General features: G+C 40.9%; 1 protein-coding gene across 1 annotated transcript in view; it reads left to right on the top strand.

Moving 5' to 3' along the window:
- MDGA2 (MAM domain containing glycosylphosphatidylinositol anchor 2) overlaps positions 1-13,622 on the top strand; it is a 574,798-nt gene that overhangs the window by 312,957 nt on the left and 248,219 nt on the right. Inside the window, exon 8 of the mRNA XM_070738239.1 lies at positions 9,002-9,295. Within this exon, the coding sequence (XP_070594340.1) occupies positions 9,002-9,295 (294 nt within the window). The remainder of the gene's footprint in view (positions 1-9,001; positions 9,296-13,622) is intronic.

Below are 13,622 nucleotides of genomic sequence, written 5' to 3'. Positions count from 1 at the left end.
TGCTCCTTGTCTGCTGTGGTTCAGCCTGAGGCTGCTGAGGGACCAGCTGTGTCTCTGCTGGCTTCAGGCCCGGAGGAGGATGACAGCGAAGAGGAGGGGGCTGAACAGTTGGACGGGGGAGAGGAAAATCAGGAATGGAATGAAGGAGAACAGCATGAGAGCCCCGGGGGGGGGGGGCTCTCCCCAGCCAGTAGTTTGGAGTCATTAGGTGATGAAGCTCAAGCCGTCATTGACATGCGACAGAGACAGTCAGATCAAAGAAAGGAGCAATTAAAGAAGTATTATCAGCACTGAATTAGGAACAGCTGGGTTTGGGTGTGGTTCTCCTTAGCAGGGTTTAAAAGGCAGGCAAGCCCTTGAAGCCATGTGGAGTGTTATCAGTTTGGAGTTGCGTTATCCTGTCTTGTTTCTCTGCGTCTCTGTTCCTGGCTTGTGGCCCAGCAGCTTTGGAAGACTCGTGGGAGGTGTAGGTTTGCTATCTACAGCCTCGGCTTGGCAGCAAGAATTCTGTATTGCTGCATGGACTTTTGCCTTTGTGGATATATCTGAAGATACAGCATTTTCCTGTTTGTAAGGACATTTTCTGTTACCTGTGTTTTTCTTGAATTTTATAAAACTGCCTTTGCCTTTTACCAGTGTGTCTGGATTCTCTTTTTGGGTTGGTATTGGCTTCTGGAGTGACCCAGACAGAACATTGTCTACCTCAGGTCATGTCAGATTCTGAGGAGGATGAGCCAGCCCCCTCTGGATAGAAACATAGAAACATAGAAGTCTGATGGCAGAAAAAGACCTCCTGGTCCATCTAGTCTGCCCTTATACTATTTTCTGTATTTTATCTTAGGATGGATATATGTTTATCCCAGGCATGTTTAAATTCAGTTACTGTGGATTTATCTACAACGTCTGCTGGAAGTTTGTTCCAAGGATCTACTACTCTTTCAGTAAAATAATATTTTCTCATGTTGCTTTTGATCTTTCCCCCAACTAACTTCAGATTGTGTCCCCTTGTTCTTGTGTTCACTTTCCTTTTAAAAACACTTCCCTCCTGGACCTTATTTAACCCTTTAATATATTTAAATGTTTCGATCATGTCCCCCCTTTTCCTTCTGTCCTCCAGACTATACAGATTGAGTTCATTAAGTCTTTCCTGATACGTTTTATGCTTAAGACCTTCCACCATTCTTGTAGCCCGTCTTTGGACCTGTTCAATTTTGTCAATACCCTTGGTCAGGGGCTTACCAGCTGAAGCAGAGAGCGAGAGTGAGAGAGAAAGTGACCTGAGTGAGCCTAAGGAACCACTAGAGGGGGCTGATATGACAATGGGGGAGTGGTCCCAGTCAGAGGATGAGGAAGACATTAAAGTGGAAAGCCAGTGGATAGACCCTCACTATAGAAGATTGCTCAGAAGACGAGAGGAGTTGCATAGTAAAAGTTATTAGTGTATTGACTTAACCTCTTTGGGCTGTGATGTCACTTCCAGGCAGTATGAAAGCAAAGGATTTTGGGAAATTGGGTGTGGGGTTTCAACGTCGTTCAATAGAAGAGATGTGAGACAGGGTGTGATTGAGCAAGGCTTTAAAACCATGATTTCTGCCTCAATAAAACTCATTCTCTGCTGGATGCTTGCTGCCAGGACTCCAGTGAACAAAATTCAAATACTTAAATGATAAATGGACTTTGTTATCTAAGGAATGATGATTAGATTGAGTTTGGCGCCTTTCCCGGACATTGTTTACATTTAGCTACAAAGAAAAATAACTCCTTTTTCCTGGCCTTTAAAAATCTGCTTTTCGTTATGTATGCTTATATCAATAAAGAGTTTGATTTATTCATAAAATAAAAGATTTTGGAGTCAGGGGTTTCGCTCCGAAGGCCATGCACAGAACAGATGGCATCTCCAAAGGGACAACCTTTCTCCTGGGTGTCCCAATTAAGTAGTGTTATTAAGCCCTTACTGCAGAACTCTCAAAAATCTCTCAAAAGATGGGACAATGATTGCTGCAGTCAGTCCCAAAACATCCATTTACCAGGAAATAATCTATAAATACATCCTGAGACCTTAATTCTGTAGGACTTTATATGTCACTTCACCTTACCTTTGTCCTTTTGCTTGGCAGATGGGCATCCTCTCAAAACTCCAACTCCCCCCCCCCCCCAGTTTCTATTCTGGTCTATGTGGCTCAGAGACATTTTTCTAAATAAATATGTTGCCAGAGGCAAGCATTTGGCTTTGTGGAATCCCAGATTATTTTGCATTTTTTCCCCATTTTTTGAAATCCATATTTTTTGGTTCAACGAACTTGGAAAGGTGAATTGATAATACCAGATCTACCATTTCACCCCATGCATAACCTAACTTTGTGCTGTCCATTTGGACCCATGGTGTGGAAACTGCCTGACCTGCATCCTGTTTTGGGCAACAGGGGTTCTAAAGTCACTCCTCAGCATCTCATTTAAGAGGCTCTTGAGTAGCAGGACTCAGATCACTCACAACTTGAAACCGTGTGTAAATCCAGCCATCCCAAATATATAAGACTTTTTGTTTGTCTGAATTTTTCAGAGCTTTTGCATATGATTGGTAAAGCCCATTTGCCAACTTGGTTAATTAAACAAGGTTGCTGTCCAATACTTTATCTTGATTACGGTGGTGTCAATCTTGGCAAGTTTAAGGTATATGGACTTGGACTCCCTGCATTCTCCAGCCAGCTTTGCTTAAACTTGCCAAGGTTGAGAAACTCTGAATTAGATGATTTGGAGATATAGCATTTCTCCCCACAAGTAAAATACCATTTGCCTCCATCTTGTTTTTCAAAGGTGTTACTTGCAATTTGAAAATATGTTTCCATAGTCTATCAAATATATTTTCATATTACAGTGGTACCTCATCTTACGAACGCCTCTTCTAACGAACTTTTCAAGATACGAACCCGGTGTTTAAGATTTTTTTGCCTCTTCTTCCGAACCATTTTCACCTTACGAATCCAAGCAGCTGCTGCTGGGATGAAGGGGTTTCTTTTTTTCCCCCTTTTTTGAAGAAAGAAAAGGGAGGGGCTGCTTGGAGTAGGAAAGATTTTGCAGAGAACAACGTGCTTGCAAAGGCACTGAAACTGTGTCTTTTGAAGAAAGAAAAGGGAGGGGCGCCCCCCTTGCCTTTCTTCCTTCCCACTCACCCTTTAGCCTAGCCTTGCTTCTTCCACCCGCCCCCTTTAGCTGCTCCTCCCTGCCCTCTGTTCGCCTCCCTTCTAAAGTTTGGGATTTTCCTGAAGGATTTGCACACATTATTTGCTTTTCCATTGATTCCTATGGGAAACATTGTTTCATCTTACGAACTTTTCACCTTACGAACCTCCTCCTGGAACCAATTAAGTTTGTGTGATGAGGTACCACTGTATTTCACATTTGGCCTTTCTTTTGGATAGGATAGATCAGGGTGGGTTGTTTTTAATCTACAAAAGAAAACTTACCAATTAAATGTCATTTTCTCATTAAACAGTGGTTTTCTGCCCTTCTGGTAGACTGATGTATGTGTTCTGGGTAACTTTGGTTGTGAAAAAATACTCTTCTTCTTTTTTAGTTCAAAAGTGCTTATTAATGTTTTTTCTTAAAGTTGTATCTGTTGTCGTAATAATAAAAGTAATTTTCTAGTCTATATAATTAATGACTCAAGTCAGGGCATTTTCAAGCTGCAGGCATTCGTTTAAAAAACATCACTTTTAATATTGCCATTTATTGACTGGGAAAATGCGTTTTTTAATTGAGAAGATTTGTTGTTGTTGTTTTCTTTCTTTTATCTCAGGAAACAAACAGAAAGAGATAAAATCTAGGAGTTTTGCAAAACATACTTATGCGTCTCTTTTAGGCTTTACATACAATCAGAGGTGGGCTACTGCCCGGACAGGGGGGAACACAATGGGGTAGCAAAAATGGAGCTCCATCCCAGAGCACCCAATTTGTATCAAAATATGTTGAAAGAAAATGCATAAGCCACACCCACAGTGTGGTAGTAAAAACCTTGGTAGCCTTTCACTGCATACAATTGTATGACAATGACCTCCAGATGGTTGCACAACCAGGCAATTGAAGCCCTGCCCCCTTTTAATACAAATAGCACATATTTCTTTAAAAGGGTCCAGTGTTTTGGCATTGTTGACCTCTCCCAATGGATGCTCTGGGCAGTTTGCCCTTTGTTATTTTATTCATGCCTCCATTTGGTTAGCTTGTTAATTATTATGATTTGTCATACACACATTTTCAGACTAGATTTGGCATTTTTATCCACCTATCAAGTAACCTAAGAACATAAGGAGAGCCATGCTGAATCAGGTCAAAGCCCATTGACTCCAGCATTCTGTGTCACCCAGTGGCCCACCAATTGTCCATGGGGATCTTGAGCAGAAAGAGAAGGCCAGACCCTCCCTTTCCCTTGACCCCCAACAAATGGTACTCAAGGGAATCCTGCCTGCCTCCACCAACATAGAGGTGGCACATGGACATCCGTTTCAATAACCACCAATACATTTGGCATCCATGAATCTGTCTAATCCTGCCTTGAAGCTATCCAGGCTGACAGCTGTCACAACCTCTTCTGGAAGTGAATTCCATAAACCAATGACCCTCTGAGTGAAGAAATATTTCCCTTTATTTGTCCTTACTTTATTACCTATGAGCTTTAGGGAGTGGCCCCTTTGTCCTAGTATTGTGTGATAGAGAAAAGAATTTTTCTCTACCCACCTTTTCTATCCCATGCATGATTCAATCAAGTCTTTCCAAAAGACCTGTAATAGGCATAGGTGGATGTTTGGTGGTGTGAAATATGTAAGCTGTTCCAAGTAAAGTTGCATTTTTCAACTAATCTTCATCATATTCTTAGTGTTTTGTTTCTTCTCCTCATAGATGTAGTTTCTGTATTCTGGATAATAAATGTCATATTGTGTAATAAAACACAGCAACCAAGACTAACTAGGTGCCAGGGTGGTGCAGCGGTTAGAGTGCAGCACTGCAGGCTACTTCAGCTAACTGTTAGCTGTAGTTCAGCTAACTGTACTTCAGCAGTTCAAATCTCACCACCAGCTCAAGGTTGACTCAGCCTTCCATCCTTCCGAAATGGGTAAAATGAGGACCCAGATTGTTGGGGGCAATATTGCCGATTTTGTAAATGGCTTAGAGAGGAAGCACTATGAAACGGTATAAAAGTCTAAATGCTATTGTTATTGCTAACTGACTGATTATAATTATGTCAATGCCAATAAGTGGTGCTCCAAATCGCCCATATGTATCATAGAGGGAGTCTTGGTGGTTTATAATAAAGTATTAAAAGTATAAAAACTGTATACAAAATTTTACAGTGGCAAGGAATATTAACAATTCATTAAAAAGATGGGAGATCTGTTATCAACAATAATCAATGGGCAACATTGTTCTCTACTACAGCATCCTTCTTTGTGTGGTCAATTTTGTCCAGCATGTTGTTTTCAACAGTGCCCACAAGCAGTGATATTCTGCCACACAAGTGATAGATGATGTTTTAATTTTAGTCAAAGAGTTGGAGTTGGATAGGTTGCTGGTTTTTAGATGAATTGAATACGGCTCTTGCTGCTTTTGTTTATATATCTTTTGTGTTTATTTCTATTATGAAGCCGCAGGAGCAGCACTATAGTTGAAGTTATTCTTCGTTTTTCAGTGTTGTACCACAGCAAGATCTAAAAGCTAATATGACCGTCATAAAATCAAGGCAAGTTCTTTGATGACGAGCATTAACGTAGCCACATTTCAAGGAGGAGAAGGAGAATAATATCTGCATTCTTTCCTTAGAGCTATTTTAGTTCTGTATATTTGTTTTAATCCATAAAGATCTTGGTAAACATTTTTTATTCCTCCGGGTAGCAGATTGAGTAGACTGAGAAAACTTATAGATTGATGGGACTAAAAGAAAATACTCTATTTTTTCTGGATTTGGATTGTTTCTACTTTCAACCCTGAAGAGAATTGGGCTGAAGCCTTCTTGAAGAAGGGAGGGAGGTAACAGCTAGATGGGGTTTTATAGCCAAAACAAGAAAGTTTTGTTGTGGGAATCAGAGGAATAGAATCAAGATTATGTGAAGTGTTAATACCACTTTATAATGCCTTGGTAAGGCTACACTTGGAATACTGCATTCAGTTTTGGTTGCCACGATGCAAAAAGGATGTTGAGACTCTAGAAATGTGCAGAGAAGAGTTGAGAGGGACCAGGTAGATGCATGTTGATTGAAAAGCCATTGTACATAGACAAACATATGCAGAATTTACCATATATTACTTAGTCAGTAATGGGCAGCCAAAATTTTTACTGCCACACTGTGGGTATGGCTTATTTTATGGGTGTGGCTTAATGGTCATGTGACTGGGCAGGAGTGGCTTGCCGACCATGTGACCAGGTAGGAGTGGCTTGAACAATCATCATCGTTCAAGTGAACTGTTAAGTCCTCGACTTACAACATTACCAGTGTCGCACACTGGGGTGACAATTTGCTTCACGTTTCCCGTGCTCTCCTTCCTAGGTTGATCCCCCCCACCTCAGGTTGGGTAGCTAGGCGAACGGGTGCTGCCAGAAGCATAAATGTTGCCAGTGCCGCTTCCACCAACGCTTTCTGCTTGCATCTCAGGGGGGAGGTGGCTGCATGAGGCTGGAGGGGAGCCAGGCAGAAGAGAGGGAAGCTTGTCCGAGGCCAGGAAGGAGGAAAGAGGAAAAAAGCAAGGAGCACAGACAAAGCAGCGGCAGCAGGGTAAAAAGGAGAGCCGAGCTGAGACCAGTAATTCAGGAAGTGACAGCTGCTGATCAGCTGGAGCTGCGCACGCATCTTCATTTCCACAGGTGGAACTGTGTTCCACCCCGTCCTGCCTGCTGCCCATACTTGCTTACAGTGTTATCTGATTGATGGAACAAATGATAAAATTGACCCAAAAATTGTAAGACGTGCTCTTACTATACATCTGGTGCTACTGCTCCTATGGTAATCTAAAATAGGCAGTCTTGACATTGCAAAGTTTGAAGAGGGCTCTGGAAAAAATAATTTGCAGGTAGCAGTTCCTGGCTGATATTAGGTTGAGTCTGAAGATAGCTAAGAAGGATGGGCCTGATTAATAGTTGGTCAGAAGGATATAGGCTAGTTTGGGAAGTTAAGCAACCCAAAAGAAGGTAGTGAGAGACATTTTTCGTTATATTGTTGCCCCCCTAATCCAAGTTTGCATTTAATGTGGGGTTACTGGAACTATGATTGACTTCAGGGTGTCTTTCTCCTTACTAAAAGCATATTGCCAGTGGGAGAAATACTAATAACCATAGAATTGACATTGTGATTTCCAATATAGTAAAATTGGAACATAACTTCAAACATACATGAATTGTTATGCATATTCAAAAATATGATTTATTTCCCCAAAACTGCCTTTTTAAAAGGGAGAGGATGTCAGAGTAGGCCATCAATGAACCATGTACACAGAGAGTTATGGGTATTCATGTGTTTCCCCATAATAAAATAAATAAATATCCATCTTAAAAAATGTTTCTCAGAGAACATGCAGGTGTTGTGGTTAGCTCTGGCCCAGCTCCTGCCCCAGGGAATGTGGAGGTGGAGGTGGGAGAGACATCCACATGCTGCAGGCCTCCCAGTAGAATCTGCTGACAAAGTCTCCTCTGACCAAGGAAGCGTGAGTGACAGGGAAGAGGGGAGTTTGGCAGACAGCCCAGGAGGAGATCAATCATCTGTATCATCCCTGGATTCTGAACAAGAATTAATGACACATCCATGCGTAGAGTGATGCATAGGAGACAACAACTGAAGGATTATTACAAGAGAAACTGAGGCCACCTGTGATTGGGTGGGGCTGCTGTAATTAGTGCTACAGATAAAAGTGCAGCCTGGTGTTTTAGCCTCATGGCAGTTTATCTGATTCATTGTTTCATCAAGATGGTGGTTTTTGCTGTTCAGGATTGTGTGTGTGGACTCTCTGGACTTTAGAATTGGACTCAATATCCCAGTTATTGGGTGAGCAATAGGACTGCATTTAACCTGTGCCTTGTGTGTACCAGAAAATCCCTTTGACATTTAAGAAGGGAGCTGTTTCTGTTTTTCTGTTTATAAAAACCTTTGGGTTTTCCTTTTATCATGTGGTGTGTGTCTTCCTGGACTAATTACCCTGTAATTACGGGCGGTTGAGACACGCTGGCAGAACAGCAAGATTATGTTATCTTTCTTGTTCCTTACACTGGATGGTGCATGACACTATATCAAAATATATTCAGATGTGAAATCCTCTTTACTGAATACAATTTTGCATCAAATACAAAAAGTTGGGGAGTTGATTTATTCATTTATTTTTGTTATTTATTTATTTATTTATTGGATTTGTATGCCGCCCCTCTCCAGAGACTTTTTGTTATTCCTACAAAAAGATAAGCTATAAGGTAAGGTCATCTCATAGAAGGTAATTATATGAAGAATGGTTGCAGGAATTGGGTATGTCTGGTTTAATGAAAATAAGGTCTAGGGGTGACAAGATGGAAATGTTCCAATATATAAGGGATTGCCACAAATAATAGGTGGTCAATCTATTCTCCAAAGCTCCTGAAAGCAGGATAAGAAGTAATGGATGGAAACTAATCCAGGAGAGAACCAACTTAGAAAGAATGATACACTTTCTGAGAGAACAATTAATCAATGAAATATCTTGCCTTCAGAAATTGTGGGTGTGCCATCATTAGTCATTTTTAGAAGAGATTGGGCAGTCATTTGTCTGAAAAAGTATAGGGTCTCCTGTTTGATCAGGGGGTTGAACTAAAAGACCTCCAAGGTCCTTCGCCACTCTGTCATTCTATCATTCTGTCATATTCTTCCAGACCTGGTTAAATTGTGCCTTTTAATATCTGATTATGCAATCAAAGTCACAGAACTCTCACGTACTAACCATTTCATTTCCACTTCTTGTTTTCTTTCTTCCCTTTTCCCTTTGCACCCATTTGAAGTTCCACCCAACCTGACTGTTCCACAAGAAAAGTCACCCTTGGTCACCAGAGAAGGAGATACCATTGAGCTGCAGTGCCAGGTGACCGGGAAACCCAAGCCTATCATCCTCTGGTCCAGGGCAGACAAGGAAATTCCCATGCCAGATGGGACTATGCAGATGGAGAGCTATGATGGGATCCTGAGGATTGTCAATGTCTCAAGGGAGATGACAGGGACCTACAGGTGCCAAACCAGTCAATACAATGGATTTAACGTCAAGCCAAGGGAAGCATTGGTACAGCTGATCGTACAGTGTAAGTCTCTATTCCCTTTTACTCCATTTTTTCATGCAGTAATATTGAGTTTTAAAATAATGTTTTGCGGATTTCATTTCAATCAACAGATTCATATTTCCCTGTTCCGTAGATTGTTGAGTTGTTAGTCTTCTGTGTGAAATTGGCTTTTCCAACACATTCCTCTCTGAAGCAAGTGCATATTGCAATATTTGGGTACCCATAGACCAAGGATGGGAAACTATAGCCCTTTAATGACTTGCGGATTTCAACTTCCAGAATTCTCGAACCAGCATGGTTGGCTTAGGAATTCTGTGAGTTGAAGTCCACAACTCACAAAGGGGCCATAGTTCCTCACCCCAATCATAGATAAACAATTGTCTTTAGCTAAACTGGATTTAGAGTTTTGGTTAGGTTGAACAAGGAAGACATTGGTGTATGCTACCATGTGAAGGGATATCCCTTATTCTTCCCTGAATGGGGAAAAATATTTAATCAATATGCTATTAAATCGTGCTGACAGTCATTGGGAATATCCACTCGTCATGACAAAAGTTATTGTTATGTTTAGTTAGCTAGATTTGTACAGGATGCTAAGATTTTGCCTGTTTTCCCAAAGTTGCTGAAATGCAGATTATACAACTTATTTTTAATCTATTTAAGCATGCTATATAAATCCCACCAGTAAATCCCACATCATTTTTTTTTAAAAAAATCTGGGTATCGATCTTGTTTTAATGTAAAGAGGTTTTCATTATTTTTTTAATGTCAAATTCTAGAACTGTTTTAATTGGTGTGTTCTTGGTCACAGCAAACTAACTGGTAATTTTGATAAAAGCTTATGTATTGGCAAATGAATTAGAAACCATATAATCATATGCCTGAAGAGTTATCTTAAGTAAGGCACATTATCTGTCTATATATGAGTTTAATCAGGACTGTGAATCTAAGCGAAAGTGAAAAAATGCCCTGACAAAATGTGCTAATGGGTCAAAAATTGTTTAGCCCTAGCTTAAAACTTCATTAGAACAATTAAAAAGACCCAGTCCTTTTGCAAACCAATGATTGATTACGGGTCATCAAATTGTGGTTGACTCAGAGCAAACACATATTGTAGAAATAATTTCTCCATTATGATCCCTCCTTAACTTAGTCATTCAGGCTGTGCATTTAGAGCCCTGAAACCAAGTCCAGTCATTTTGCTGCTGATTGTCCTGTTCCCTTTCGTCCCACTGAGTTTTTCCCAGCTGTAGTTTTGCATAATGTGGCCTAGTCATTTATGTCTCAAATGAAAACTCTGGATTGGTTTGTTCAGTGATCCATCTGTTTGTTTTCTTGGCTGTACGTGGTATTCTCTAGAGTTTTCTTCTGCTTAAAAGTTCAAAGCCACCAATACTCTTCCGACTTTGCTTCTTCAAAAATCCAGCTTTTGCTTCCATAAAATGTTGTGGTTTTGGAGGTATAGAGACATCGTATTTTTGGAATTTCTTTTCTGAGCTAGCCAGTGAAATATTTGTTTTTGTCTTGCTAGAAGGGTGCTTTGATAACCTATGCCTGGAAGAAACAAAACACGAGAAAGTGGAAATTGGGAAGAAATAGGAGTGGTTTCTAATTTTTTACTACTGGTTCTGTGGGTGTGGCTTGTTTTGTGGGTGTGGCTTGATGGTCACGTGAGAGCGGGCATAGCTTCATGTGGATGGGTGGGTGTGGTCAACTCAATGTCACTCATGTCAAGGGGTGCCTCACCTGGCCCCTCTCCTCCCAGCCATTCCTTGTTACACCAAGCCTCAACGTATCTATATTCTGTAAATTTTACATTCTGTAAAAATGTTGTTCACCTTTTAAAAACTTTATTATCTACATACTCTAAATATATTTTCATGGACCATTGAAAGGAGAAAATGGCTCACATGCTTTGCCCAAGAGTGTGATAGGCAATAGGCTTTTAAGGGGCTATCAGAAGGAAGCGGGGGTAGATAATGTATTTTCCAAAACACCATAAGGCAAGACAAGAAGCAATGGATGGAAATTGAACAAAGAGAGAAGCAATCTAAAACGAAGGAGAAACATCTTGACAGTGAGAACCAATATAGGTGCAGAAATATAATTCCACATATAAAATAGCTGTTCGTGTAATACATATTGATGAAAACAGAAATTAGTATTATGGCTGATGTTTGACAGTAAGCCTAAAAGGCAAAGATCACAAGAGTGCTTCTTTCTCTGTATGTGTACAAAACATCACCTACCAGGAATAGCATATTATGATGGATTTATGCAACCTGATGTACAAAATAAACACACACATATTTATGCTCTGGACTATAGACATTGAATGCATGCAAATCCCTTTTGCCCAGGGATACCACATATGTGGTATCCCTGGGCAAAAGAAAGGCACTAAAATCACTCTAGGTATAGGGGCAGTGTTAAATATTAACACCTTGTCTGCTCTGGATTCCGGACTCCGAGCCTTCCCTGAGCCAGGAAGCCCTTCTCGTTTTCATTCTTCCCAATCTCTTCCCTTCCCACTTCTGGATCCTTCTTCCCCATTTTTCACACCACTCGCTTTCTTTTGCTTGAAACTCCTTTCAGCATGGGAGGGGAAACCAAGCAGACAAGGACAGAAAATGGTGCATGGCTGCAAAAGAGGAGGAGGACATTTTTCAGCCACTTTCTGGGACTGAAAGTTGAGGAGACCCAAGGAAGCAGCAACTGGCTGGGACTAATATAACCCCCACTCCTACCTCCCCCAAAATCCTGTGCCGTCTTTTTTTTCTCTCCCTGTCTCTGTTCTTCTCTCTCCTGGTAAGGAGACTAACCTTAGGGATAAAAAAAATATCTCTGCTTCTGAGGCAGAGAAAGCAGTAGCTGGGAAAGATGTTGCTACACAGTTAAAACAATGAAAAATGTATCCTTCCCCTATTCCTATCCTTCTTTTTCTCCCCAACAATTTCTTTTAGCTTTGTCTCCGATGCCACAAGAGAAAATTCTCTTTTGCTTGTGAAGTCCCCCTCCTTTTTTTCTACCCAGCTGGATAAAGATGGGAGAGGGCTGCTGCTGCCCCATCAGTCCCAGCACAGTATCTTCTTGTAATGCCAGCAGCTTCTGCAGATGCTGGCTGACAGGGAGAGGGGAAGCCGGCCCAATAACCTTTTTAACCACAAGGCTGCAAAGCTTGCCGAGCTGCCTCCTTAATCCCTTGCCCCACCTGCCACCCCCAAATTGCACCTCACTGCAAGACGTGCATTTTACCAGAGAGTGGCAGCTCCATGTCATCTCACAGCAGGGAAAAACATTTGTACTCGCCCCTTACTGACCTCTTAGGAATCTGGATAGGTCAACTGTGGATAATCTAAGGGTAAAGTGTTGGGGGTTTGGGGATGACACTATGGAGTCTGGTAATGATTTCCACGCTTCGAGAACTCGGTTACTGAAGACATATTTTTTACAGTCAAGTTTGGAGCGGTTAATATTAAGTTTAAATCTGTTGTGTGCTCTTGTGTTGTTGTGGTTGTAGCTGAAGTAGTCGCCGACAGGCAGGACGTTGCAGCATATGATCTTGTGGGCAATACTTAGATCTTGTTTAAGGCGTCTTAGTTCTAAGCTTTCCAGGCCCAGGATTGAAAGTCTAGTCTCGTAGGGTATTCTGTTTCGAGTGGAGGAGTGAAGGGCTCTTCTGGTGAAGTATCTTTGGACATTTTCAAGGGTCATTTTCAAGGGACAAGGGTCATTTTCAAGGGACATTTTCAATGATCCACTTCTCATATGTTTGGATAACAGCTGGCTTCCCACAATGGGTTTTACCATGGATTTCCCAATGCTTTCTGAAAGTAGTCATTCTGATTCCATTTTTTTGCCAAACTATACCTTTTAGCATTCATTTTGATCAATTAGACCACAGATACATGAATGTTACAGTTCTCCATCCTTCACCTATTGCCCTTTCAGAGAAAGAATATAGTGAGAAGATTTCAAACCTTTATCTTACTAAAAGGGGAAATGTCCCTGCTTGGTTTCTTTTTGAAAATAGCATGAATTAGCATATGGCCTCAATTCCTTCATAGCTAAGGACAAGGACTCTGTATTCTTTAAAAGCTTTGAAATAAAATGTGTAAAAATAATTTAGAACTGTTGTCTTAGAGTGTCTCAAAGAGAAGAATGGTCTGATCTTTTGCTTGCTTCCCTCGATAGCCCATTCAATTTTAAAAAAAGAAAAAGAAAGAGAACCATTTTCTCTCCTTCTCCATTAAAATGGTTATTTAGGAGGATATTTTGCTGCTTGGAAGAGAGATGTTGACTCCAGTAAGGCTTTGCTAATGGTTCTTGGCCTAAGATAACCGAAACT

This window comes from Erythrolamprus reginae, chromosome 1 (genome assembly GCF_031021105.1).
Source record: "Erythrolamprus reginae isolate rEryReg1 chromosome 1, rEryReg1.hap1, whole genome shotgun sequence".
In the NCBI taxonomy this organism is placed as follows: domain Eukaryota; kingdom Metazoa; phylum Chordata; class Lepidosauria; order Squamata; family Dipsadidae; genus Erythrolamprus; species Erythrolamprus reginae.
Note: the sequence above shows the minus strand (reverse complement) of the source record. Positions and strands in the feature narration are given on the sequence as shown.